Source organism: Protopterus annectens, chromosome 14.part0, assembly GCF_019279795.1.
Source record: "Protopterus annectens isolate FY-2018-M chromosome 14.part0, PAN1.0, whole genome shotgun sequence".
Taxonomy (NCBI): Eukaryota; Metazoa; Chordata; order Ceratodontiformes; family Protopteridae; genus Protopterus; species Protopterus annectens.
Genome location: NC_056748.1, coordinates 276447711 through 276473049, shown reverse-complemented (window position 1 = coordinate 276473049; position 25339 = coordinate 276447711). Strand labels below are relative to the sequence as shown.

Here is a 25339-nt window from a genome sequence, read left to right as displayed (position 1 = left end):
GAGGCTGTAGCCGGGGTGTAAGGGGACGGAGTGAATGATCCAGGTGATGTAACTGATGATCTGGCCAGTGCGCTCCTCATGGCCTCGAAGGCAGGTCCCCCCGAATCCGAGGACCGACCTGTCTCCGAGACCACAATCGGAGTTGGGATTCCCTGAGCTGAAGCACCTAGAGGGAGGCTCGGAACCGACAGTAGTCCCGAGGTATCCCCCTCGGGTCCGACTGAGGAAACCCAAGTACCGAAACTAGAGGATGGAACCGACATGGTTGGATCAGACGCCGGCTCCGACAGACTCACATGGAGTATCGGAGCCGACACAAGAACATCACTCGGCACGGAGCACTCCGGCTCCGACGACACATGGGTGCTCGGAGGAGGAATCACAGGTACCAGAATGGGGACTGGCTCCGGAGCCGACTGGGTCGGAGCCGAGAACAGTTTTGCTAGCACCGGCGACTGCAGGAGCCTCTGGACCAACCTATCCACATTCAAATCAGACAGTCTAGAGGATTTGGAGGAAATAGAAGGAGATCGGGATCTCCTACCCAGAGACACATGCCTGACACTGGGTGACAGGCTCCGAATAGGCTCCAATAATATCGGAGCCGAGGTCGACTCCAGCACCACCGATACCTCCTGTGGCCCCGAGGACAATGGAGCCAAGGAGGTAGTATCCCCTATCGAAACCTTCTCCTGCGGCCCAGAGGACAATGGAGCCGAGGAGGAAGTATCCATAATCGAGACCATCTCCTGCGGCCCCAAGGACAATGAAGCCGAGGAGGCAGCAACCACTATTTTAACCTTCTCCGGGGGCTCCGAGGAAGCAGATGGAGCCAGAGATCTCTTCTTGGCCTTGGAAGGCTTAGATTTAGGACTGGAAGAAGAAGAAGAATCTAAGGACTCCTCAAAAGAGGGCTTAATCAGGCCCTTCAAAATTAGTTTATTTTTTCTTTCCTGCAGTACCCTCGCGCTAAAAGCGTGGCAGAAACTGCAGGACTCCTGCAGGTGAATAGCACCAAGACAATACACACAGATAGCATAGCCATCCATAATAGACATTTTGTAGCCACAGTTAGTACACTTTTTAAACCCGGAGGGTTTATGCTCCTTCTGCTCTTTAGACATGGTAAAAAATAACAGCACACTGTCAACCGACCACGACACAAGAGGAAGGCGGGAAAATAAACACCACTAACGGCCAAGGAACTCTAAATCAAATGTTTCTTGGAGTAGCAGGGAAAGACAAGAACAAATCCAACTACAGATTTAACACCAGAAAAACAACATAGGAGAGGACTAGGTCCTCTAACTTAAACAGGCCTAGCCCGCCAAACAAAGGGATACCATAAACACCCAATCTCACTAACACTCACAATGAAACTTAGACAAGGAGAAAACTAGCTATTAAAATAGCTTTTGTAAAATCACAGACTGCTAAAATACTTAGAAAAAGTATTTGAAAAGGTACTTAGCCACAGCCAAGCAAGACCACGTCCTAACTCTACGAGCGGCAAATGAGATCTGGGGCTAGGGCGAGGTGCATCTTGGGATACCGGGTTAGCCCAGCCAATTAGAGACTTTGTGCTAGAGAAATTTGGCCGAGTCGGAGCCGATTCTCGGCTACGAACCCGTGAGTAAGAAATGTAGGCGAGATAGGACCACATAACATTGTATGTTTTTTATTTTTTATATATTTTTTCCCACACAGATTTGTTTTTCAAATGAATTGCACAGGTTATAAGTCACATTTCAGGTGTGAAAATATTTGAAATAATTTATTGTGGTCTCATCTTTTTATATCACAAAAATCTGGCATTTTAACAGGGGTGTGTACACTTTTTATATCCACTGTATATATTACACACACACACACACACACACACATATATATATATATATATATATATATATATATATATATATATATATATATATATATATATATATATATATAATTTTTATTTCTAAAGATTATACATGACTATCAGTAGGACATGTATTCCTGCTGTGGGTTCAAACATGCTTACCCTGCTGGGGCAGTACAGTGTTAGACTCTCTGTCTAGTTATCTGACCACCACAGAAGCATATGCCTTGGTCTACATGAAGTCTCTGAAAAAAGCCTATCAACGCTTACAATGAATGAGGATTATTTCTCTTGCCTTCCCTTCAAAGCATTCAGCACAGTCAGGAGTCACGTGCCCACAGGTTCCTTGACTTCGTTAACTGCTATGCCCTAACCAGCAGGTTGACACCTCCACAAGGCCTGGCAACATCCTGACTCTTGTGCTTACCAATGTGAGGGAGTTCTGTAGCACCCCCACTCTGAGTTCTTGCCTAGTGAGAAGTGACCACAAAGCAGTATCATTCGCAGTAATTATCACACCTGCCCCCCCAGTAAAAACAAACACTTTTCCAAAATAGACTATAATTTCTTACGGGAGGGGGAATAACAGCTTTAGAGCACCTCCCCCCCCCCAGATGGGACCGGCAGCTAAGACAAGTTTTACATCAAAGCTTGATACAAACACCTGTATAAATGCATTGAAGTGGCCGTGCCTGATAGGAGCAAAACAAATTCCTCAAGGAAAAACAAACCTGGCCGGTAGATAACAGCCATTAACAGGCTTTACAATAAGAGGAAGAATTTGCTGTCTAACAGTAAGAGGAAGCAAGCCCTAAACTGAAAACACTCCCTCCTCAACTGGCACAAGCAAATGTGACGTCTTTCAAAGTCCTCGAAAGCAAACTACGAGTGCATTTATCAACTAAGGACAACCCTAAGGCATTCTTTAGTTAAATCTTTAGCCTAAAAAGAAAGGCCCAGATTTGTGCCAAACTGAGAGTTAATGATACCACATATACTGACCCTGTGGATATAGCTAACCTATTAGCAGACAGTTGTTGTGAAAACTTCACTCCCCTGTCCCCACCACAAGTACCCCATGACACCTCCACAGACTGTCCTGTACCTTGTATCTGTAAAGAGCAGGTCATACACACCCTCTCTATGGCAAAAAACACACCATTTGTGGGACCTGATAACATCCCAGGTTGAGTCCTGCTTGAACTCAAACGAGAATTAGCAACAACACTGGGCACTCTCTTCAATTATAGTCAAAGCACCAACTTCATACCAACTGAATGTATAATAGCCACCGCTATCCCCTTGCATAAAGGTGGTGCTTCCACTGACCCCACAAACTATATACCTATCTGCCTGACTAGCCTTATCTGCAGAGCAATGGTGAGAATCATCATGGACCTTATCATCACCAAGGATATAGGTAATCTCCACACACCTGACTGTACTCAGTTTAGATTTGTCAAAGGGAGATTTTGCCTTTTAAACCTGGTGGACTTAGTCAAGTCAGTCCAAGGCCTTGGACGATGGGAAATCTTTGCATATAGCCTATCTAGACCTAGCCAAGGCTTTAGTCACTATCCCCCACTCAGGCATCATTGACAAACTCACCCAGGTTGGTGTCAACCCTTATATCATTATATGGGTGACTAAGGACTCCACTTCCAACAGTAGACCTGTAGCCAGTGGTGTTCTACAGGGATCAGTCCTGGGATCTCTACTGTTTGGAAACTATTTCTCCGAACTACATGCTAAAACTAAAGGTCTGTGGCAGACAAACTTTGCTTATGACTGCAAACTGGATGCAGTCATAGAATCTCCAAACAATGTCAACTTCTTACAAGAGGGTCTTACAAAAAAAATGAGTGGTGCCAAAGTCATGGCCTTAAACTCAGTGCAAAAGATTGTATTATCAGCAGTCTCTGTATGTGTGATGTTCCTGCTAACTACCACATCAATAACACTAAGTACACACTCAAATGTTGAGAGGCCTGGACACACAGGTTGACAGGAACCTTACCTTTGATCACCTTGTCCTCAAAGTGGTAAGAAGGGCATTCTGTATTGCTCATCACATAAGTAAGGGCATTGTATCCAGAAAAAAAGTTATATCCTCTTTGTACTCTTCCCTCAACATGTCAATAATTGAGTACAACACCCATTTTGGTATGTACCTTGCCAATGATACATTCTCCAGCAGTAACTGAGGAGATCACAGAGTTTACTCACAAAAAAATGCAAATGTTTCAGCATCTGTCCTATCTGGATCATCTGAAATCACTGTCACTTTATTCTGTTTAATATAGACAACTCAGAAGTGATGTATGCCTTGCATAGAAAGCAAGCTTTGATCCTGCTTTACTGGAAATCCTGCATATGCGCAAGTGAAACAGTACACAGGTTATTTGCTTTAAAGACCTTAACCTGGTATGTAACACTAATTGGACCCGATGGAGGGATAGATTTGTCTCCCAGAGGTTACCACACCTTTGGAATGGACTCCCACTTCATGTCAAACAGAACACCTCCTTGGCCATCTTCAAACACTATGGAGACAAATGGATGGATAACAGTAAATTGACCACAGGGGGTTTCACCAGTGTCCATCTCAGCTACTAACTTTCTGCAAGGAACACCCAAATTGTCATTGCTTTACAATTCCAGGCATTGCTTGAAGGATCTATTATCCAATCAAATCTATTTTTTTCTACTCTTCCTGGCCTTATCTCTGCCTCAGACATGTTCATGTTTGGATATTAATCTTGTCTTACTTACTCCTGGTATTGGAGTTTCTACACTAATGCATTGAAGTGTTTAAAAACGGTAAGTATCTTCATATATGTCTGTGTAATAGGTAACTAATGCCATCCATCTTAATTTCTTATAATGTCAGCCATGTTAAACAGAATAACTGCAGCTTTTGTAAAGTTTACCTTATCTTTGTTATTCCTTTGGGTCACAGTCTGTACTGGAAATCAGTTTTGACTGGATTAGCAGATGACACTGATCAATATATTCAATAAAAAATGCTATCAACAAATTCAGCTGCATTGTGGAGTACCACAATATTTGTAGTAGCTATACTATTCAAAGCTGTGTTTCTGTGTTTTATAAGAGATAACAGTATGTGTTTACATTGTGCAAATACATATAACCTTTCATTTGTCCATATCACATGGGAGCACCCATCACATGCTAGAAAACCAGTTATAGTGGTTCAGAAAAAGAAGATAAAAGTAGCATTGATCATTGAAATAGCCACATCCAGTGACTACAGCTCCCTGTGGACAGAGAGACTCAAAAGTCATAAAATATCAGGACTTGCAAACCAAAACAAGAGCAATGTGGAAGAAAGATACCCAGATACTTCCAATAGTAGTAGGAGCAATGGGTCTTATAAAGATGGGTCTACAATCATATTTAAATACGCTGCCAATACATGTAGCTGCATAGGAATTGCAGAAGGAGTCATTAGTGGGCACATAGCCGGTTCTGTGATGAGCAGTTCTGGCTAACATTAAAGATTAAAAACAATACTAATTTCATGAACTAATTATACTTTCACTTAGGATTGGAGACCATTGCTGTCATGGTATTAGAAACCCAACAGATTTGGAGAAATTTAAAAAGGGATAAAAATTCAAAGGGGGATATATCAGGGTGACCTTTGTCAGTGCTGCTATTCTGTCTTGCCCTTAACCCATTACGCTGTTTACTTAACAGCTTAGGTCATGTGTATAATTTGGCTCCTAGAAAACAACAAAGTGTAAATACTTCTCATCTTCACTTTGTCAACGACTTAAAAGAATATAGCTCAACAGATGAGGAATTGAAAGCACAACTGCAAGTAGTCAAAACTTTTTTCAGATGATCTAAGAATGTCATTTGGTCTTGATAAATGTGCAAAAGCAACGATTAAAGCATGAAACTAGCAGCAGCAAGAAAACATCTGTTTGGGACAAGAATGTGATCTAAAAGATCTTGAGCAAGAGGGAGTGTATAAATAATGCGGAACTGATGAACGATCAACAATGAAACAGGAACAAATGCGAATAAAACTTAGTAAGGAATACCTTACAAGACTTATAATTAATCCTGAAACCAGCGTTGACATTTAGGAACAAAATTCAAGCTATAAAACAATTTGCTCTTCCTGTCCTAACTTACAGTTTTGGAGTGATTGACTGGCCCCAAAACATACTAGATAGATTAGACAGGAAAACAAGAAGGATGCTTCAAGCTCATCAAATGATTTACACAAATCAGTGCCTACCAAGTTTACATATTCCCCTTTCCGAAGAAAGTTTGGGTCTCCTTGAAATTGATTACATGTATAGATCTGCCACCATGGGACTGCACACATATCTGGTCACCTCACAAGACCCAAATGTACAGAAAGTTTTGAAACATGAAGAGAATAAATCTAAGATGACTAATCTACTTAGTCTAGCAGAAGCATATTGGCGTCCAGCAGGAATGGAAATCAAACCAGAAGTAGATAAAAATCGGACAACTGAATGTGCCAAAAAACAAAAGAAAGAAAATAAGGCGAAAGACCAGATGAGAAGGCAAGAAATATGGGAAATGCATAAATATAGTTGCAAGTATAGAAAATGTATGGAAGAATGTCATGTTAATCAGGACTGAATGCAGGAATGGTGAGACGAATGCAAACCAAGAGATGACAGGTTAATATTGGTGACCCAGGATAGTGGACTACTTACATGGTGGTTTACAAAGTCCACTGAACACGTGTGAGAAACAAATGTAGGTTCTGTAAAACAAAATTGGAAATAGTCGCACTCCTCATTGCTGGTTGTGACATATCAATGGCAGAAGGACTGTATACTGAAAGGCATAATAATGCGGCAAGAGTGTTGCACTGGGGATTGTGCAAACATTATGATATTGAAGTGGCTGAAAAACAGTAGAAATATCAACCACAAAGCATCATAGAAAATAATTTTCGCAGGAACGTCCTGATTTATTTCTCATTTTTTTGTTCAATTTTTTATAAAAAAAATGTTTTCTGGCAATTGGGGGTGAAATGAGTGAAGTTGCAAGTTTGAAAATTATGGCCAGTACTATAAAGCAGCACCATAACCCCCGCAGCAAGAACAAAAAGGACTTCACAGCAATAAGCCGACTGATGCATTCTAAGGGATCAGCTTACTACAGTTAGATCTCTATCCCCCTGCTCTTTGGGTAAAAAGTAAAGTAACTGAGTGCTTTCATTTGAAATCAAACAAAGGGCTCAAAAGCCCATTAACTTTAGAATCTTGCCATAAACTTTAAACCACTTTCACAAAGTAATGCACTTGAAAAAACTGAAAATAGGGTTCTCATTATCGACCTAACATCCAGCCATTTGATGTTTGGAACATCAAACAAGTTTTCAAAATAATCCCTATTTGTGCATAGCTGAACTAAAGGGCAATGTTCTCCAGCTGGTCTTACAACAAAAGTATCTAAGACTTACCCCACATACTTCAATTTTCTTCATCAACACATTGATGACACCATTGCCAAAACCTCTGGCCAACTCAAACTCTGCAAATAAAATCTGAAATTTGCTAACTCCAACCCCCACAAATCCCTAGCCAAAAATGTATTAATGCCAAAGATGGAATATGAACTGCCTTTAATAATAATCCATTCTAGTACATATACTCAAAAGCTGCAAATAGCAGTGAACAAAATACGCAGTCATTCTCCTCAATGACTAAAGAACCCACCAATGCCACCTGTTGTAACTGCAAATGCTGCCAGTCACTGAAACTTTCTTTTTCCTCTCTAATTTTCAAAGTTGTTAATCAGGGTCCCTGCTCACCTGTGACGTCCAAACCATAAAAGCAGGCAGCAAAAGCTACTTTTGAGAGATGAAGCTGATAACATTGTATCCCTAGTTAGACCCAGATTCAAAACCACTACTGGTGAGAGACAGCCTCCTCTAAATTAGCTCCAGCAAAATGCAAACATGTGCCATCTGAAACCAGACAATACATACAACACAGTTTTAAAATGTTTCAAAGAAAAGCTTGTTCGAAGAAGCATCATACACCTGTTACAAAGTACAGACAAGAGAAAATACAAATGGGTAGTAGCTATATCTCTTTCATTGTAAATGTTTTATAGTATGATGTTCTCCCTAAACGTAACCAGTCACTTAAAAAATTGCCCTCCCTCTCAGTCGGTTAACTTGTTTGAATCTTTTCATTCCCAATGCCTGCCAACCATTTGACTCTTTCCCAGTCAAATGACAAATGTGTTCCCCAGACATCACAGCACGAGCCATTACTTATAAAGAAAGTAAACAACTCCTGATGACTGTCTGTGACCCTAACCCCACAGCACATCCCCAGTAGCACAGTCAGGGTCCTGCATACATTGGGCATCAGCAAGGGTGTGCATTACTTGTCTCAGCAGTTGGTGTAACCCTGCAGAATAGCACTGCCTCCCAACTACCACTCCTGGGGCAGTACTGGTCTCCACTGGGGCTTCAGACACAGAAATGTACACCCTGTGCACATGCTCCCACACATTCTGCTTTCACACATTCATTCACTAACCCACATGCATTCAGAACTCTAAACACACTCACACACATACATACACACACCAAAATATGCTCGGCATACTGCTCAACTGTAAAGATTTTCGCAGAAACGTTCTGATTTATTTTTCATTTTTTTGTTCCATTTTTTTTTATTAAAAAATCCTGTTTTCTGGGAAACTGGGGTCAAATTAGTACAGCTGCAAGTTTGAAAATTATGGCCAGTGCTATGAAGCAGCACCATGGCCCATCAAAACTACAAAAAAAGGACATCACAGTAATAAGCTGATCGGGAACGGCTTATTACATTTAGATCTCTATCCCCCTGCTCTTTCGGTAAAAGGAAGAAATCATTTAAAAAAAAAAAAGAATGTTCCTTTTTCCGGCACCCTAAGCAGATGGCCAGATGCATTACACACACCACCGTCTCTCATTCACAAATGAAGCTGAAATTTATGGCTAGTGCTATGAAGCAGCACCATCCCCCCTCAGAATCACAAAAAAAAGAAGAAAAAAAAAAAAAAAAAAGACGTCACAGTAATAAGCCAATCAATACATTTTAAGGAATCAGCTTATTACAGTTAGAGCTCTATCCCCCTGCTCTTTCGGTAAAAGGAAAAACTAATTAGAAAAAAATAAATCATGGCTGTTCCTTTTTCTGGCACCCTAAGCCGATGGCCAGATGCATGGCACCCCCCCCCCCCATCTCTCATACTTGCAAACACATGCAGACATTCTGCTTACACACACACACACATTCTCTCATGGATCGGTAACTCTCTCTCATACACAACCTTTCCTACATTCACACACGTACATCCTGTTTTCACACACGCACTGTTCTTTCTCTCTTAAATTGCTCACTCTCCCTCATACATGCAAACACAGCCTTTTCTGCATTCACACAGACAGACATACTGCTTTCACACATGCACCGTTCTTTCTCTCCGGCATTACCCTCTCTCTCATATATACATAGACATACATACTGTTTTCACTTGCACACATGCAGACAGAAACACTCATACACATACATGCACACACTGCAGCAGAGTGGTTGGAGGCCGATATTACATATCATGGATTTCACAATGAACAAACAGGAGAAGAAAACCAGGGAAATATCTAATAAGAGATTTGCTGCACAATGTTAAGGAAGAACAGGGAAAATACATATTAATACTTTAGCGGCAGAATTGTGGGCAGAAATTTGTATGCAGTCTAAATACTTAAATGAGCTTACCAAAACACTTATAGCAAAAGGTGTATGTTTCCGAGGGATTTTGCCTGCAATTTTGATCCAATGCTGTTTTTACTCCGGACGGAAACAGTGGACGGAACAGAGTTCCACAACAAGTTATGCAGTACTTTACAGTAGCTGATAAGCGGGCCGGCCTAGATTATGTCGATGTCACAGTGTGGGAGGATCAGCAGGAGAGAGAACTACTGATTTGACTGTGCCGAAGGTACGTCACAAAGGTGGAGACCAATTCCATCTGAAAGGATGCGACAGCAAAGAAGGGGGGATGGGCTTTCCTGCCCTACGCTACGGAAAGGCAGAAATGTAGAACTGGCAAACTTTTTTGTGCATTCTGGTAACTGCTGATGCCTGGGATAAGTTTACAGGGAAAGAAGCAGTTTAATGGTCGAGTTAAATTGTGGCTGAGCCCAGAGTTTTCCTTTAAGACATAGGCCCACATACATTAATTGAAAAGAAAAAAACATTAAACACATTTCTGTTTACATTACACATTACATAGGTTTTCTTTTTTATAACAATTGAATTAGTCCAACATTACATAAATTGCTCAATTCCTGCCTTCTCTTAAACTTTACTCCTCTCAAACATTATCCGGCATGTACTGTTCCCACAAATTCCATTCATTCTATGTAATTTGCTCCTTCAGCTTTCTAAACAGCCCTCTTCAAGTTCTTTTATCTCTTTTACAATACTCAGTAGTTCAAATACTGTTGGTTTACATTTTGATTTCAACTGTTTTGTTTTTTTTTGGCAGTCAACATAACTAAACTTAGTAAGGCATTACTATGTCTAGGCAATTTAGCTCCTGTGACACAGCTCAAAAGCATAATTTCCTTAGTTACAGCCATTTGCTCCCCCAATATTTCTGAGAGTACTCTGTACGAAGGTTTTAAAATGTGCCATTTCATTACACTGCCAAAAAACATGTTTCAAATTACCTAGTCACTCCTCAAATATTTGCTATTTTCCTGAGAAGATATTCTTTGATGTCTGCTTGGGGTACAAAATACCTATGCAAATACTTTCAAGCTGAAATCCTAAACCTTCCGTACTTTGTTGTATACTTGGGAGCCATGCATATGTCCTCCAATAGTTCCCTTGTAAACTGCTTATCCAATCTCTCTTCTCAATCTTTTCTAAACTCTTCTGATTGAATCTTAATAATCATCATGCAATATTTTATATGCCTTACTAATTATCCTTTTTTGACAGTAGCTTCTGTTCTAGATTCAACTGAACAATGTATTACAGCAGGTCTTTCACTAAGGGCTACCTTATCCTTTTCCTCTTTGCCTATACTCTGGCATCATTTCCTGGTAGGGAAGGTAGTCTCTAACCTGCAGTCCAAACTTCTTCTTGGCCTTATCCCACTCTATTTCCTTTCCATATCTAGATATTTGCTCCCAATACTTGGTTCCTTTGCTAGTTTTCATCAGTAAATTCCAGCTTCCTCTTGCCAGTTTTCTTTACACCTACTTCCAGATTGGCAAAATCTTGCTTCTTGTGTTGGCTTAGTTCTTAGAATACCTTCTGCAACTTCATAAATATAAAATGGTTGTTCCTGTTATTATGTATGGTTATTATTCTCCTTAAGGATCTGTTTCAAAAATCCCGCTCTCTCTCCTTATTTCTTGAACTCCTCCATTGCATCATCATCACCCCTTTCCGCTTTGAATTATAACCTGCTTGTGATACATATTTGAGCCTTTATAGGTGTAGCTGTAAAACATCCCTTCAAATCAGGTAATCCTAAAACACCTTGTTCTATTGGGAGGATCAACTTAGCCTACTTAATTCTTGCCCTCTTCCTTTCCTGATAAATTCATTCAGCTCCTTATTAATTACTGTCCACAACTTTTCCTCTGGGTGATAAAGATATTCCTGACTTGTATATAAAATTAAAGGGACTAAAACATTTTAAATGCTTGCATCTTACTATCCATAAACAGTTATCACTTTCTCAGAAATTATATGACCTTTTGTTTAGTCTCTTTACACAAATCCTTAGTTTCCATAACAGAAGCCTTTTTAATCCATACTCTTAAATACTTCATCTTATCACACCTCAGTAAATATGGGCATTGCTAAACCAATTTGCATGTGGGTACATAATTTTGGCTATAGCCTTTGTTTTATCTTTATTAATTTTATATCTCAAAAAGATTTTAAACTGTCTCAAAATGTTCTACAATATAGAGATGTCTTTTTTCAATTTAACAAGCACAAAATAATATCATAAGCAAATAAAGCCAAATTTTCTTGATTACCATTATGACAACCCGCCACTTAACCAGTAATCAAGGAGCCCCCATCCTCACCATTGGCAACAGTGGGAGACGTGTATACATAGACACACACACACACACACACACACACTATTTCCAGATGCAGCTCTCTACAGCAAATACAATTTCCCTTAAGAGCACACAGGGCTGGTTTCTCCCTCTTTCTCCAGATCCCCAATAAGACTTCCCACTGGCACAGCTATAGAGCTGAGATCTCATTTGAGTGGCCAAGCCAAGACATTCAGCACCCTCTCTGTCCAACCAATGCTTAATGTCCCTGCCCAAGTAGCTGACACACACAATCTTTGAGATTTGATTTACATACAAACACACACATGGGAACGGCTGGCATAGGTTTACTAGCTATGCCCCCTTTTGCCCAGACCATAAGGTAACCAGCCAACTCTTATCAGCTACTTTAAGGCCCTTAACAAAGGGCATCCAATCTTACTGTGCAATATCAATATTAACACAAATGGTAGTTTGACCAAGAGCAAGGCTATTAGGAGTAGCCCATACATTGTCACCAAATAAATATGCAAGTACTCTAAACTTAAATATTTCTTACAAAGATCAGCCACAATGAAAAGTTTAAATATATTTACTAAATAATAAAAGAACAAAAAATACTATGTATATATTCACAGTGACATCAGAGTTCAAAACCACAGGAAATATTTAAAACAATATTGTAGGACAGTCTCAAATAAATAAAGAAAACATCTAAACTATGCTTCACTATATTCCTGACTGAATATGTGAGAATTACTATACCCTAGTTAACTTAATGCAGACATGTAGTGAATGGATCTTATCACAAGGTCCAAGACAGAATACAGAATGCTGTCCCTCTACAAGAGACTTCTTAAATTAATAGCTCAAATATTGCTGCTGGGCTAGCTTGCAGATCAACATAATTTCTTGTCATCTGAGTTCTAGTCCCCAGGCCCAAAACAACCACTGACAGCAGCTGGTAGCATTTATCATCTACCTGTAAAAATACATAGACAAGGGCTCAGATATTTGGCAGATGCTGGAAGTCATAGAACAATAAAACACTTCCAAGGCAATACAGAAAGTTCCCTAGTATAGACATTCTGTCTCTAGCTGCCATAAAGTATTTTCATTTCAGCTATTTTTCTAAAGTTAACCTCCTGTATTCCAGTTTCCACTGTTAAAACATATACATTTAAACAGTTACAACAGTAAATGTACATTTCTGTTTTATTCCAGTAGGGCACAATGTGGATACATGTCAAGCACTTTGCAAAACACTTTTTCAACACACATCTGTAGAAACAAGTTTGATATACATATGACATACAGTTCTAATAAAGTTGTAACCCAAGCATCTTATATAAATCATGTTGATATACACAAATGACATATAATTATTTACAAAATTCCATATAGCTAGGCTGGCAGTATCTCCTTTCGTCATAACCATACCAAATGTATCCTTGAATTTCTGACTTCTTTATTTTCTTTGCCAATGGCTCTAAATATAAAGCAAACAGCAAAGGGGAAATAGGACACTCCTGCTTAGTTCCTCTGTTCAAGCACAACCTATTGGAGAGGAACCCTCTCAATTTAATTCTTGCCTATAAACCTTCATATATCCTCCTAATTAACCATACTGTTTTTTTTTCATCAAGACCCACAAACGGTGGTATTTTTTTTACATTTTGCTTCTCTCTGGATAATCAATGTACTATTAATCCTGACAAATGTTTGCCTCCCCTCCACAAAAACTACAGTTGTGTAAGAAATGATCATAACAGTAGACATCCTACTGATCACTGTTGCAATATTCCAAACAGATGGGTTTTCCACTGCTAATGTCTGGCTGGGGTACCAAAGCTTAAACCTTCCCAGAAGTCTACATCTGGCATATGACCTCAGATTGCAAGAGAAGGAGTATATAAGTGGATGTTTGAGCGTAATTTGTCAGACTATCTCCAAGCCAGCAGCCTGGAGACATCTGAGAGAAAAGTAGTCAGTAAGGAGTGGCATAGCAGGAGAAGGGAGGGTCTCTTCAGTCCTTGGGTCTATCAGACAGGACAGCAGAGAAAAGGAAGAATGGGAAATGGCCAGAAGGGGGAATGAGATTGAGAAGGAATACTGCAGTAGTGATCAGCAGAACATCTACCATTATGGTGAGTTCTTAAACACTTGTACTATGTCCTGACTGAAATCACTGTTGCAGTATTCCAAGCAGATGAGTGATTTGCAATGCTTAAGGGAACAGAAGGGAGGACAGTTAGGAATGGTAAGAGCTGTCCAACAGGCCAGAAAGGACTGACCTGGCAAAGGATGCACTAGACCTGGAAAAGGCATCAATCTTGTAACGTTTAGTGAAAGTGTACATAGAAGACCAGGTGGCAGCTTCCAGGATAGTTCTTGAGTGTACCTATTTATAAAAAGCCCAGAAGAGGCTACTGTTCCAGTAGTGTGAGCCTACGGGCAAGAGGGCAAGGATTTGCCATGGTGCGAGTAACAAAAGGAAATGGACTTAGAAATCCAGCTTGCAATAATTTGCACTGATGCTGGTTAGCCCAGCTTACAGTCCATGAAAAAGACAAATAGTTGGTCTGACTTATGAATAGACAGTCTTGTCCATATAGAATTGTAGTGGTCTGTGAACATTTGGGGAATGAAGAAGTATTTCACCCTTTTTCTGTGTACTGGGAAAGAAAGCAGGCAGATTGATGGTCTGGTTGGGGGGACATCTTATTTACAACTTTTGGCATAAAAGATATTAACACTCAGGAATACATTGTCCTTAGAGAGAACAAGGAAAGGAGGAACAGCCATGAGTGCCTGAAGTTCTAAGATTTTCCTAGCAGAAGGGAGAGTCACAACAAATTGGTTTTCTAGGTACAAAATCTGAGAGTAGAAGCAGCAGCTGTCTGAAAAGGAGGCAGAGTGTGTTATATCAACCATAGGCTTGTGTTGAGGTATGACATATTGTGGTAAAGCAATAAGCCTTTCTCTTGTGTGATGTTCAATTTGTGGGGTAGCTTGTAGTGATTGGTCCTGGCTAAGTGAAAGAGAAGAAGGAACCAATGTTGTCTTGACCAAAAGGGAGTTATTAGTATTATTTTTTTTCTTTTTGGATCTTAAGAAAAAAAATTGGTATCACGGAAATTTGAGGGAAGGTCTAAATAAACCTCCCTCGTTCACTGAATGGATAAAGAATCTGTCAAGCCAAAAGGGCAAGGATTCCTGGTGCAAAAGAGGGGGAACTGCTTCTTGCTTTCCAAGGCAAATAAGTTGATCTGTGGTGTTCCCCACCAATGGACTATGTCTAGGAAGACCTGTTTGTTGAGCAATCCATTCATGGGGATCTTTGAAGGACCTGCTGAGAAAGAGTGCCAGGATGTTGTCCTAGGACTGAATGTATATTGCTTGAAGGGACTTGCCTGTCTTGGTGGCTAGGACCCAAGCAATCTGAAATAACTGGTATAATATGGTTCCTCCTTGCTTGTTTGTGTAACACATGAATGTTGTGTTGTCTGTGAATACTCTTAGATGTCCTTTTTCTAGAGGTGGAAGAAGACTTTTAAGGTCTGAATGAATAAGCCCTCATCTCTTTCAGGTTGATGTCCCCATCCACAAGTTTGGACTGCCAACAATCCTGGACCTTGTGGATTCCCATACATGCCCCCAAGCCTAGTATGTGTGCAGTTCCTGACTTAGAATATGTACCTTGGAAGGCAGGCATTGAGATTCACCTGTGTAAACCACCACAGGATCTCCTTCCTGAGGTAAGGCATGACAGAAATCTCTCTATCCAGGGGATGAGAGTGTTGGGACGATACATTTTTTCACAAATCACAAAATTTTCCTCACATGCAACATGGCTAAAAGAAGCAATGGTGTGGTTGATGCAATGAATCCTAGTGCCCTGAAAATTTCCATGGCTGAATAAGCTTGGAGAGAAGTTAAAGAGTGGATGTAAGATGTGATGCTCTGCACCTTTTCTTGGGGTAAGAAGGCCTGCATGTTTTTGGTATCTAGTCTGCAACCCAAGAACAGAAGGTCTTCAGCTGGCTGAAGGGAAGATTTTCTGAAACTGACAGTGAATCCCAATTGCAGGATGAGGGTGACAGTGAACTTGAGATGTTGCAGTAAAATCTGAGACAAAAAGGCCTGGATTAGCAGGTTGTCTATGTAGTGGAATATTTGTATTGTCTGAGTCCTGTAAAAGGCTATACATGGGGATAGCACTTTGTGAGGACTCCGGGGCTGTGGAAAGTCCAAAGGGCAAAGCAGTAAATTAAATGTGTGATGAACTAGAAGAGAATCTGAGAAATTTCCTTCAAGAATGACATATGACGATATGCAGGAACACAACATTCATATCCAAAGCTACTAAAAAGGTCTGAGGAAGGATAAACGGCAGAAGAGTGTGAAGAGACAGTATTTTGAAATTGTGCACCTTGAGTAAGGTGTTTTGCTGGGAGAGGTCCAGTATGGGTCTCCAATGACATTCTGTTCTTGGTACCAGAAAGAGTCTGGAGTAGAAACCTTGTCCCACAAACTGAGGAGGAACTGGTTCTATGGTGTTTTGGGACTGTAGTTCCTGAAGAATGGGAGGGAGAAGATTTAAGTGGTTGTTGAGAGGAGGTGGAATGCCAATGAAGGGAGGTAGTCCTTTCCAGGACATACTATGACTTTTTTTGATAATGGTGAGTATCCACTTGCCAGTGGTAATCTTTTCCCAATTTGTAATGGAAGGAAAGAGAGAGTGTCTTTTGAAAGAGGAATGGTATGACTGAGAGGGACGGGGTTGGGAAGACTTATCTGTAAAAGGAGGCCTCCCAGATCTGGGGTCCCTTTCAGGTTTTTCTTTTTCTAGATGCATCTTGTATTCTGAAACGGCCTATGTGCCCTAACAAAGGAAGTGGGCTTGGCCATGTAATTCCTATTGTATCTGGATAAAACGGTAAGAAAGATTTTTCTGCAGTCCTTCATAGTTTTACCTTGCTCCTGCAAGGTTTTGAAAAAGCTAGCTGCCTGTAGTCCAAACAAGAGATCCCTATCAAGTTGGAAAACAAATGTTTAGCTTTGAAATCTTCTGGCAGGGCAATGTTACGCAACCAGGTCTATCTCCGATGCCTTCATGTCCCCCTAAGATAATGATCAATGGTACCTCCTTCTCAGTTGCGGTAGCAGTTTCTCATGTGTCAGCCTCTGATGCCACACTGGCATCCAAAGGGTAGCAAAAGAGGACATCCGAGTTGTAGATAGTTATAAAGCAGGTTCTGCAACTTCAGTGGGTATGTCAAAATCAAAGTTGTGTCTTAGGTCTAGGCCATTTGAGTTTTTTCTTTTGCATGAACGATATGGCAAATGTGGCCATCTTGGACTGGATCAAACGTTTCAGTCATTGGATCTCTAAATATGTGTTAAACAAAGACAAACAGGAACATAAAGTCTTAGGAACAAAAGAATGACAAATTAAACAAGATTTTTAGTAGTGTTCTGTGCCTAAGCAGAAAAGACACTGGGTATGGAGGTCTTTGTAGAGGATCTGCCTATCTCACTCACACTTATCCCACCCTAGGTGATATCTAATAAAATCACAGCAAAACAGTTTAAGCAAGAAGGAAGGTTCCCGTTCCCCAGTGGGGCACTTATCGGGGTCTGAGAAGGCTTACAGTACAACCACGTGAAGGACAGATAGACAGGTGAGAGACAAGATAGTCTGAGGAATTACACTTGTACATCTGCTTATATACCCCTACACATGTTAGCTGAGGTTATACATTGGATGTATGCTTCCAGGAATGTTTAGGCTTTGTATACTACGGTGGTGGTGCTGCAGTAGCGTTGTCGTCTCGCAGTAAAACGTTGTCCTGTTCGATACTCAGCTAGAGCGCCTTCTGTGTGGAGACGTGCGTGAATGGGCGTATCTTCGTTGAAGGTTGTGCATCAGGGCCGGCAACTCAGCACGTAAAAATCTACTGCTAATGATTAGCAGACCGGAGTTCCGCTGTGGCGACCCCTAACCGGGAAAAGCCGAAAGACACAACAACAACAACCCTGGATGAATGCCAGCAATGGAAAACCCATTTGTTTGGAATACTGAACAGTGATTTCAGTCAGGACATCCACACTGATCTGTATCTTATCAATTTTGACAGCATCTTTGCCATTCTTTTAGCTAGTATAGACATAAACCACTTTACAATCAAGATCATTTTTAATTTTCCAGACCTTTATCATGTTCATCCCTGCTAACTTCCAAACTTCGACAGGAATACAATCTGTTCCTGGAAAATTTCCCTGAAGATTGATTACACATCTCTGTTTTTATCTCCTCTCCTCCTATCTTAACTATTAATCACTGAGTCTCTAACCTTAGCATAATTAAGCCTTCCATACATTTTTCCATTTAAGCTTTTTCTTTCTTCGTTTCCACATGACTCTTTTTTATGCAAATATTCATAAAAGTGTTTGCTCTGAAACTGTTGATGGAGAAGTACAGAGAAGGTCAGAAGGAGTTGCATTGTGTCTTTGTGGACTTAGAGAAAGCATATGACAGGGTGTCTAGAGAAGAATTGTGGTATTGTATAAGGAAGTCGGGAGTGTCAGAGAAGTATGTAAGAGTGGTACAGGATATGTACGAGGGTAGTGTGACAGCAGTGAGGTCTGCGGTGGGAGTGACAAATGCATTTAAGGTGGAGGTGGGAGGACATCAAGGATCAGCTCTGAGCCCTTTCTTATTTGTAATGGTGATGGACAGGTTGACAGATGACATCAGACAGGAGTCCCCATGAACTATGATGTTTGCAGATGACATTGTGATCTGTAGTGAGAGTAGGGAACAGGTGGAGGAGACCCTGGAGAGGTGGAGATGTGCTCTAGAGAGAAGAGGAATGAAGGTCAGCAGGACTAAGACAAAATATATGTGTGTGAATGAGAGGGAGGATAGAGGAATGGTGAGGATGCAGGGAGTAGAGGTGGCGAAGGTGGATGAGTTTAAATACTTGGGATCAACAGTTCAGAGTAATGGTGAGTGTGGAAGAGAGGTGAAGAAGAGAGTACAGGCAGGATGGAGTGTGTGGAGAAGAGTGTCAGGAGTGATTTGTGACAGGCGAGTACCAGTAAGAGTGAAAGTGAAGGTCTACAAGAGGGTAGTGAGACCAGCTATGTTATATGGGTTGGAGACAGTGGCACTGACAAAAAGGCAGGAGTCAGAGCTGGACGTGACAGAGTTAAAGATGTTAAGATTTGCACTGGGTGTGACGAGGGTGGACATGATTAGGAATAAGTATATTAAAGGGTCAGCCCAGGTTGGAAGGTTTAGACACAAAGCCAGAGAGGCAAGTTTACGTTGGTTTGGACATGTGCTGAGGAGGGATGCAGAGTATTTTGGGAAAAAGATGCTAAGGATGAAGCTGCCAGGTAACCGGAAAAGAGGAAGGCCTAAGATAAGGTTTATAGATGTGGTGAGAGAGGACATGCAGGTGGTTGGTGTGACAGAGCAGGATGCAGAGGACAGGAAGAAATGGAAACAGATGATCCGCTGTGGCGACCCATAACGGGAGCAGCCGAAAGAAGAAGATGATTCATAAAAGTTTTGAAATATCTTTACTAGAGTTATAGGATCTCTGGTTATTATTCGTGTCAAAGGCCCCTTGAGTTTGGCAGCAACACTTTCTACTTTCTGTTGCCCAAGTCATTGTGCTAAAAGTTTTTTTTTTTTGCTCAGGAGTTATCAAAAAATAGTTGCTTAATAGCAATATTTCTAAACTCATCCACATTATCCAAACACACTCTTATTTTCTCTTTACTACGCTGTAGTTGCTCCTTATCTTACTCTGTGATAGTTCCCTTACTCTGCAAATATTTTAACCTTTGTCAGCCCCTCTAAATCATTCCTATTATTTTTTAACCATATATTTTATTTTTCTACCTTATTTTTAAACTCCAATTTCATTTTGTCCCACTCACTAGCTATACCTTCTGAAGAAATATCTATCTTCCCTAATAACTCAAATAATTTTTACTATCTATTCCTTAAATTCCTCTCTTTTTAACAGGTTTGTGGGAAGTGCTAGTAGCTCATTTTTACTTCAATACCCTAATTTTTATCAGTGCATAATCTGAAAGAGCTATTGGATACGTATCAAAACTTTCAATTAAATGCACATGCTCCTTTGAAATATACGATCCGTCCAGTTGAACCCAGTTGTTGTACCTTGGGGAATAATACATAAATTCTGCCAGAGGTCCTACTACTGAATTCACATTGTCCATATAAAAAATATTTTCATAATTTCTTCAGAAATATGTCTTTTCCTACATTTTCCCTTCTAGGACCCCACCCCCGATACATTCCACAAATAAAGTTCCACTCCCCACCTATAGGTAATATGCCTTGCTGAAAGCCGATTATTTCTCTGAAAATTTTGTAAGCTCTGTAAGAACAGTCTTTTGGTGGAACATATTTACTCAAAACAAAAGTTTTCTTTCTTTGTCTAAAAGCAGGTAAACATTTTGTTTCGGTCAGATGTGAACAATGAATTAGAAATCAGACAGCTGAAATGGCAGCTTGCTTCACCAGCTGACAAAAAATGGGTCTTAATGAGATAATATCAAACGTTCTTTGAAATCTAGAAAAAATATAAAATTAATCATAAAATTCACTTATTTATTTATTGACTCATCACTGTGTTTTTATCTGATAAAATTTGATTAAGAATGTTTTAATTAAATCAATCACTATCACTGTTGTATTTATGAGTTATGGAGATGTCTCAGTTGATTAGTCATACAACTATTTGTTTTAGTATTTATTAGGCAATAGATTCAATCTCAATTGCATTCTGAAGAAGTTCTCTACTAACAATGAATGAAGGTAAATTTCATTTACAGAAAGCAGTTGTTTTTATTCTAATCCTTTCTAGTGCTTTATTTCATTTCTTATTGTTGCATTTTGGCACTTTGCTGGTTTGCATTGCTTCTGTGGTTGATCTTAAATATAAATACATGCCAGCATCATTCTTCTCCCTTGTCAATACCCCCTTACTACTTCAAATTTACCATTAGTCCCTCGCCCACTTTTATCACTACTGGCGCCAATCTAGCAATCAGTATTACTACTCCCCTTTTTCTTTGTCCCCGATATTCTGCTGACTATTCATCCTGAAATCCTGTGTTTGTCAAATTCACATGTTCATTTCTTCAAAATGTGTCTCCTACAGCATTGCTATTTGTAGTCTGCTTTTCTTAATATAATTCAATATCATTTCCTTTAGATAATATGGGTAGAACAGCCATTATGATAAAAAGCTATTCTTCCCATCTATTACACATGGCAGTTGCTCTGAATGCATATTTACAACTTTTGCTTACTTGCACACACTGATGTTTGGCAGGCCGATCTTTTATACACACGTTTCTTTTTTTATATCCATTTGAAACTATATTACATTTTCAAGATTTTTTGCTTTAATGAATACTCTCAAACAAAAAAACTAAATTTTCAGAACACTGCATCCCCTATTAACTTAAAACAAAACACAAACTATATACATTTTCAACAAATAAAGTTTAACTCTCCATTTAGGGACTGTCCCAAATCAATGTCTGTACCCATAGACATTACCTAATCTAAAATTAATGTTACCCCATGCTAAAGTGCATGCATTTAATTGAACAGTGCATGGTTTAAATATTAAGGCTGCTGGAGAGGCTAGTATCTCTTACTTATGTCCCATAATTTCAAACTCATTTTCACTAAACTGTATGTTATTGTATCTTTACATTTTGCATTTCCCTCAGCAAGGAATGCTCAAAATAATTAAGATTAATTGCTTGCACCTGCAGACTGTTCTGTAAAATTAGTCAGAAACAAGGGAAAAAATGTGCACATGCATGAAGGAATCTTTGTAAATTTAAGTTGGAACAGAATATACAGAATTCCCCTGGCCAAATGCCTTCAACTGCAGGCTTCTTGCTTGAGATTGAGAGCATTTGCAAGTAGAAAAAAGCCATTATCTTTGTAGATTCAATACGGTTTAACATTTTCATGGCTTTCATAAATTTTCTTAATTTTCATGCCTATTTGCTTACAAAAATTACCATAGACATTAATCTAGACACTCACCCTTGTAAAAACAAGGGAAATTATCTTAATTCTGCATATAATATACTATAATCTATACACTTTTACATTATATCCCACACTCCAGAAGCCCAAGATCACTCTATTATGTTAACTTAAAATTGTTTCTGGTCCAGCCTTTTCTTCTCAGAATATATATTTCTTAGAAGTAGGAAAAAGTATTTGTTTACTTTAATATCTTTAATATATACAACAGTCAATGAAAATACCCCCCCCCTCATTAAAATATCCCTGATTGGATGCTATATAAAACTGCTTTACAGTATAACACTCAGTTTATACCATGAAATGTTTTACAGAAATACTATAAAGACAAAATGTTTTACTTACACTATTTTTTCCTTCTTAACATTACTGACATAATCATAAAGTGGGGTATATGCTTTACAGTCCTCCCACAAGTTTAACAAAGTTAACAACATTCCAGTATTTCTTAGTCACTTTTTCTTGCCAAGCCATATTTCACAAGTGTGATTGATGCTTTACAGTCTCCCATTTATTCACGAATTGTTCATGGTCTTCTTCCCGATCATCAGCATTTCCCAACATCAGACTCTGGTTCAAGTCGAAGGTACACATGATTCTTCTAGTCAACTCCTGCCCATTTCTGTCTCTCAACCATTTTCCACTGGAAGAAAACTTTCACTGGCAAAGTCACTTTTATCTGCTTTACTGTCAGAAGAATGAGAAGCACAGCCCACTTCTGCAAGTTGGTTCACTTTTTGTTGGCTAAACTGCTTTGTTTCCTCCTTAGCCTGTTCTGCATCAAAAAATGTCTTTGATCCGCCAGGGGAAAAAAAAAAAAACACATTCTGAAGACGGCTGGATATGGTAGCCTGAATCTCTCACCTGCATCTTGACATTCCCTGATTGCTGGGATAAATTTGCTTAGCTTCTTCTTCTTCATGTACAGTGAATAATAATTTCCCACAAAAACTCTGCTGTCTCCAATTAATACTTTTGTTTTCTGCCACAGTTTTGTCAGGATCAACTCTTTTTGCTGGTATGATTATATCTTTACTAAATACAGGTTTTGGCTGCTTTCTCCTGGTCAGGATTGAACCATGCACTCAATAAGAACTTTCAAGTAACAAATCCTGCTGTGTAACACCACTCCAGTTGCTTATTTATGCTTTCATAAATTCTGGTACAACAGAAAATCTCCGGTTTTCTCTGCCCATCCTGTCTTCTAATTCTGCTATTCTTTGAAACAGCTCTTCTTGAGAAGACTCATATTTAGCCAGCTTTCTGCCTTTTTTACAGTTTTATCAGTTGACCAACAGCTACTTAAAGCTACTTCTCTTTTTTTCCAGCCTTTTGTTCAAGTTAATGCATTACTTCAACAATTCATTTACTTTAATCACCTCTGAGTACATTTGATTTGGTTTTTCCTCTAAATTACTAAAAGCCATATCTTGTACTCAAGCTGAAGACTGAATTGCTTTTTGCTGAACAGCTGTAGGATTCTTTCTGGAGAGTGTTTTTGTCTTTTCCTTTTCTGGGTGATTTTATTTCAGGTTTTCCAAATTTCGTCTTTGCTGGCATCCAGAAAGTGCACTTACTAGTCAGTATCTGAATTTTACCCAAGTTGATGAATTCACTGCCTCTCTTTTCTCAGTTGTTGTTTTCACACTGGGAGAACTGAAATTAAGCTACTGATCAGTGTGCAGCCATCTTGGAACTCCAAGGGGCTTTGCAATTTTTTTTTCCAATAAAACTGATTTAAATCAATTAATTGATTACACATCACCTTTTTATACCATTCCTTCAGATGTATGTCAGGTAAGAGTTTTCAGAAACTCGAAATTAATATGGACGAGACCATATGATAGATTTTCCGAAACTCGACCATCAAAAAAAAACCACACAAAAATCTACTTTTTATGTTTTATGCAGGAGGTAGGCCTCCTTGCACCCCCACACCCCCTGCACATTATATATACCAACACCAAGATCACACTACAGGGAAGAAAGGGGTAAGTTTCCAGATCCTCACTGTACCACAATCTGCATTCAAAAGCTTTGAGCTTTCAAAAACTCAATCATATGGTCACGACCATATGAATTTCGAGCTTCTGAAAACTCATTCAACTAATAGGGATCCCAGCCCCTTCCACTTTATCTATTAATTTTTGAGCCTCATCTTCCTCTAATCTTGGCATGTTTATATCTTCCATAAATATTTCCATTTGTGCCTTTTCTTGGTTTCCCCATTTCTCTGCTCTAAACAGATTTTCAGAAAATTTCCAAAATATCTGTGATACCTCTACAGGGTCTATGGTTATTTTTCTAATCACAGGTTCCTTAATGTCAGTAACACCTTTATCTATATTCTGCTGTTTAAGTGACTTGTGCTAATATTTTTCTGTCCTGAGTTATTAAAAATACTTGCTTATCAGCAACCTTTCTAAACTCATGCATATTATCCAAATACTCCCTTATTTTCTCTTTAGTACTCAACAATTGTACCTCTTCTTTTTCTGTTAAGTCCCCTTCATCTAAAATATTTTAACCTTTGATAATGTCTCTAAACATTTTCTTTTACTTACTTCCCATATCTCTTTTCTTTCTCATTTCATTTTCATTTTATCAGATCACCTGAATAGCTACTTAATGCTTCTTCTATTCTTTCCAGACTTTTATTTAACTGTATTTCTTTAGTGTCATAGTTATTTTGAAAACAGCTTAATGCATTTGATTTATTTTTTTACTAAAATACTAGAAGCTATCACCTGTACTGATGCAGAAACCTGCACTGCCTTTTGCTGAACAAGCTGCAAGGCTCTTCTCCACCAAAGGTTTTTTTTTTTTTTTTTTTTTTTTTTTTTTTATTATTTTTATTTTCTAGTTGATTTTCTCTTCTTTTCTCCAGATTTCTCTTTACTGACATGCAGGCTGTGCGGCAACTAACCGGTTACTGAATTTTTCCCAGATAAATGGCTTTTGATAGATGTTTTCCAAAGTTTCTGTTTTTGCACTGGGATAGCTCTAAATCAGCTTATTCAGAGTGCAGCCATCTTGGAAGTTCATGCAAAACTTTTTATTATGCACACCTGCATACATTACATACAGCAAAGCATTCACCTGCAACAATGTGACCTGGATTCATATAGCGACTGGGGACCAATAAGTAGAGGGAGGTCTGAAGAAGAAGACCTATATGTTTGTCTCATACTGGGCTACAGAACAGAGGATTTCCAAAATATCAAGTAAACATTGCTGCACAATATCCCTGCATCCC

General features: G+C 39.3%; 1 protein-coding gene across 6 annotated transcripts in view; it reads right to left on the bottom strand.

Moving 5' to 3' along the window:
- MICU1 (mitochondrial calcium uptake 1) overlaps positions 1-25339 on the bottom strand; it is a 1714640-nt gene that overhangs the window by 910084 nt on the left and 779217 nt on the right. The window contains exon 6 of one of the 6 annotated variants that reach the window (XM_044055993.1): positions 22908-22910. The exons of the other annotated variants lie outside the window; for them this stretch is intronic. Coding sequence (XP_043911928.1) covers positions 22908-22910 — 3 coding nt within the window. The remainder of the gene's footprint in view (positions 1-22907; positions 22911-25339) is intronic. 6 annotated transcript variants of the gene reach the window in all.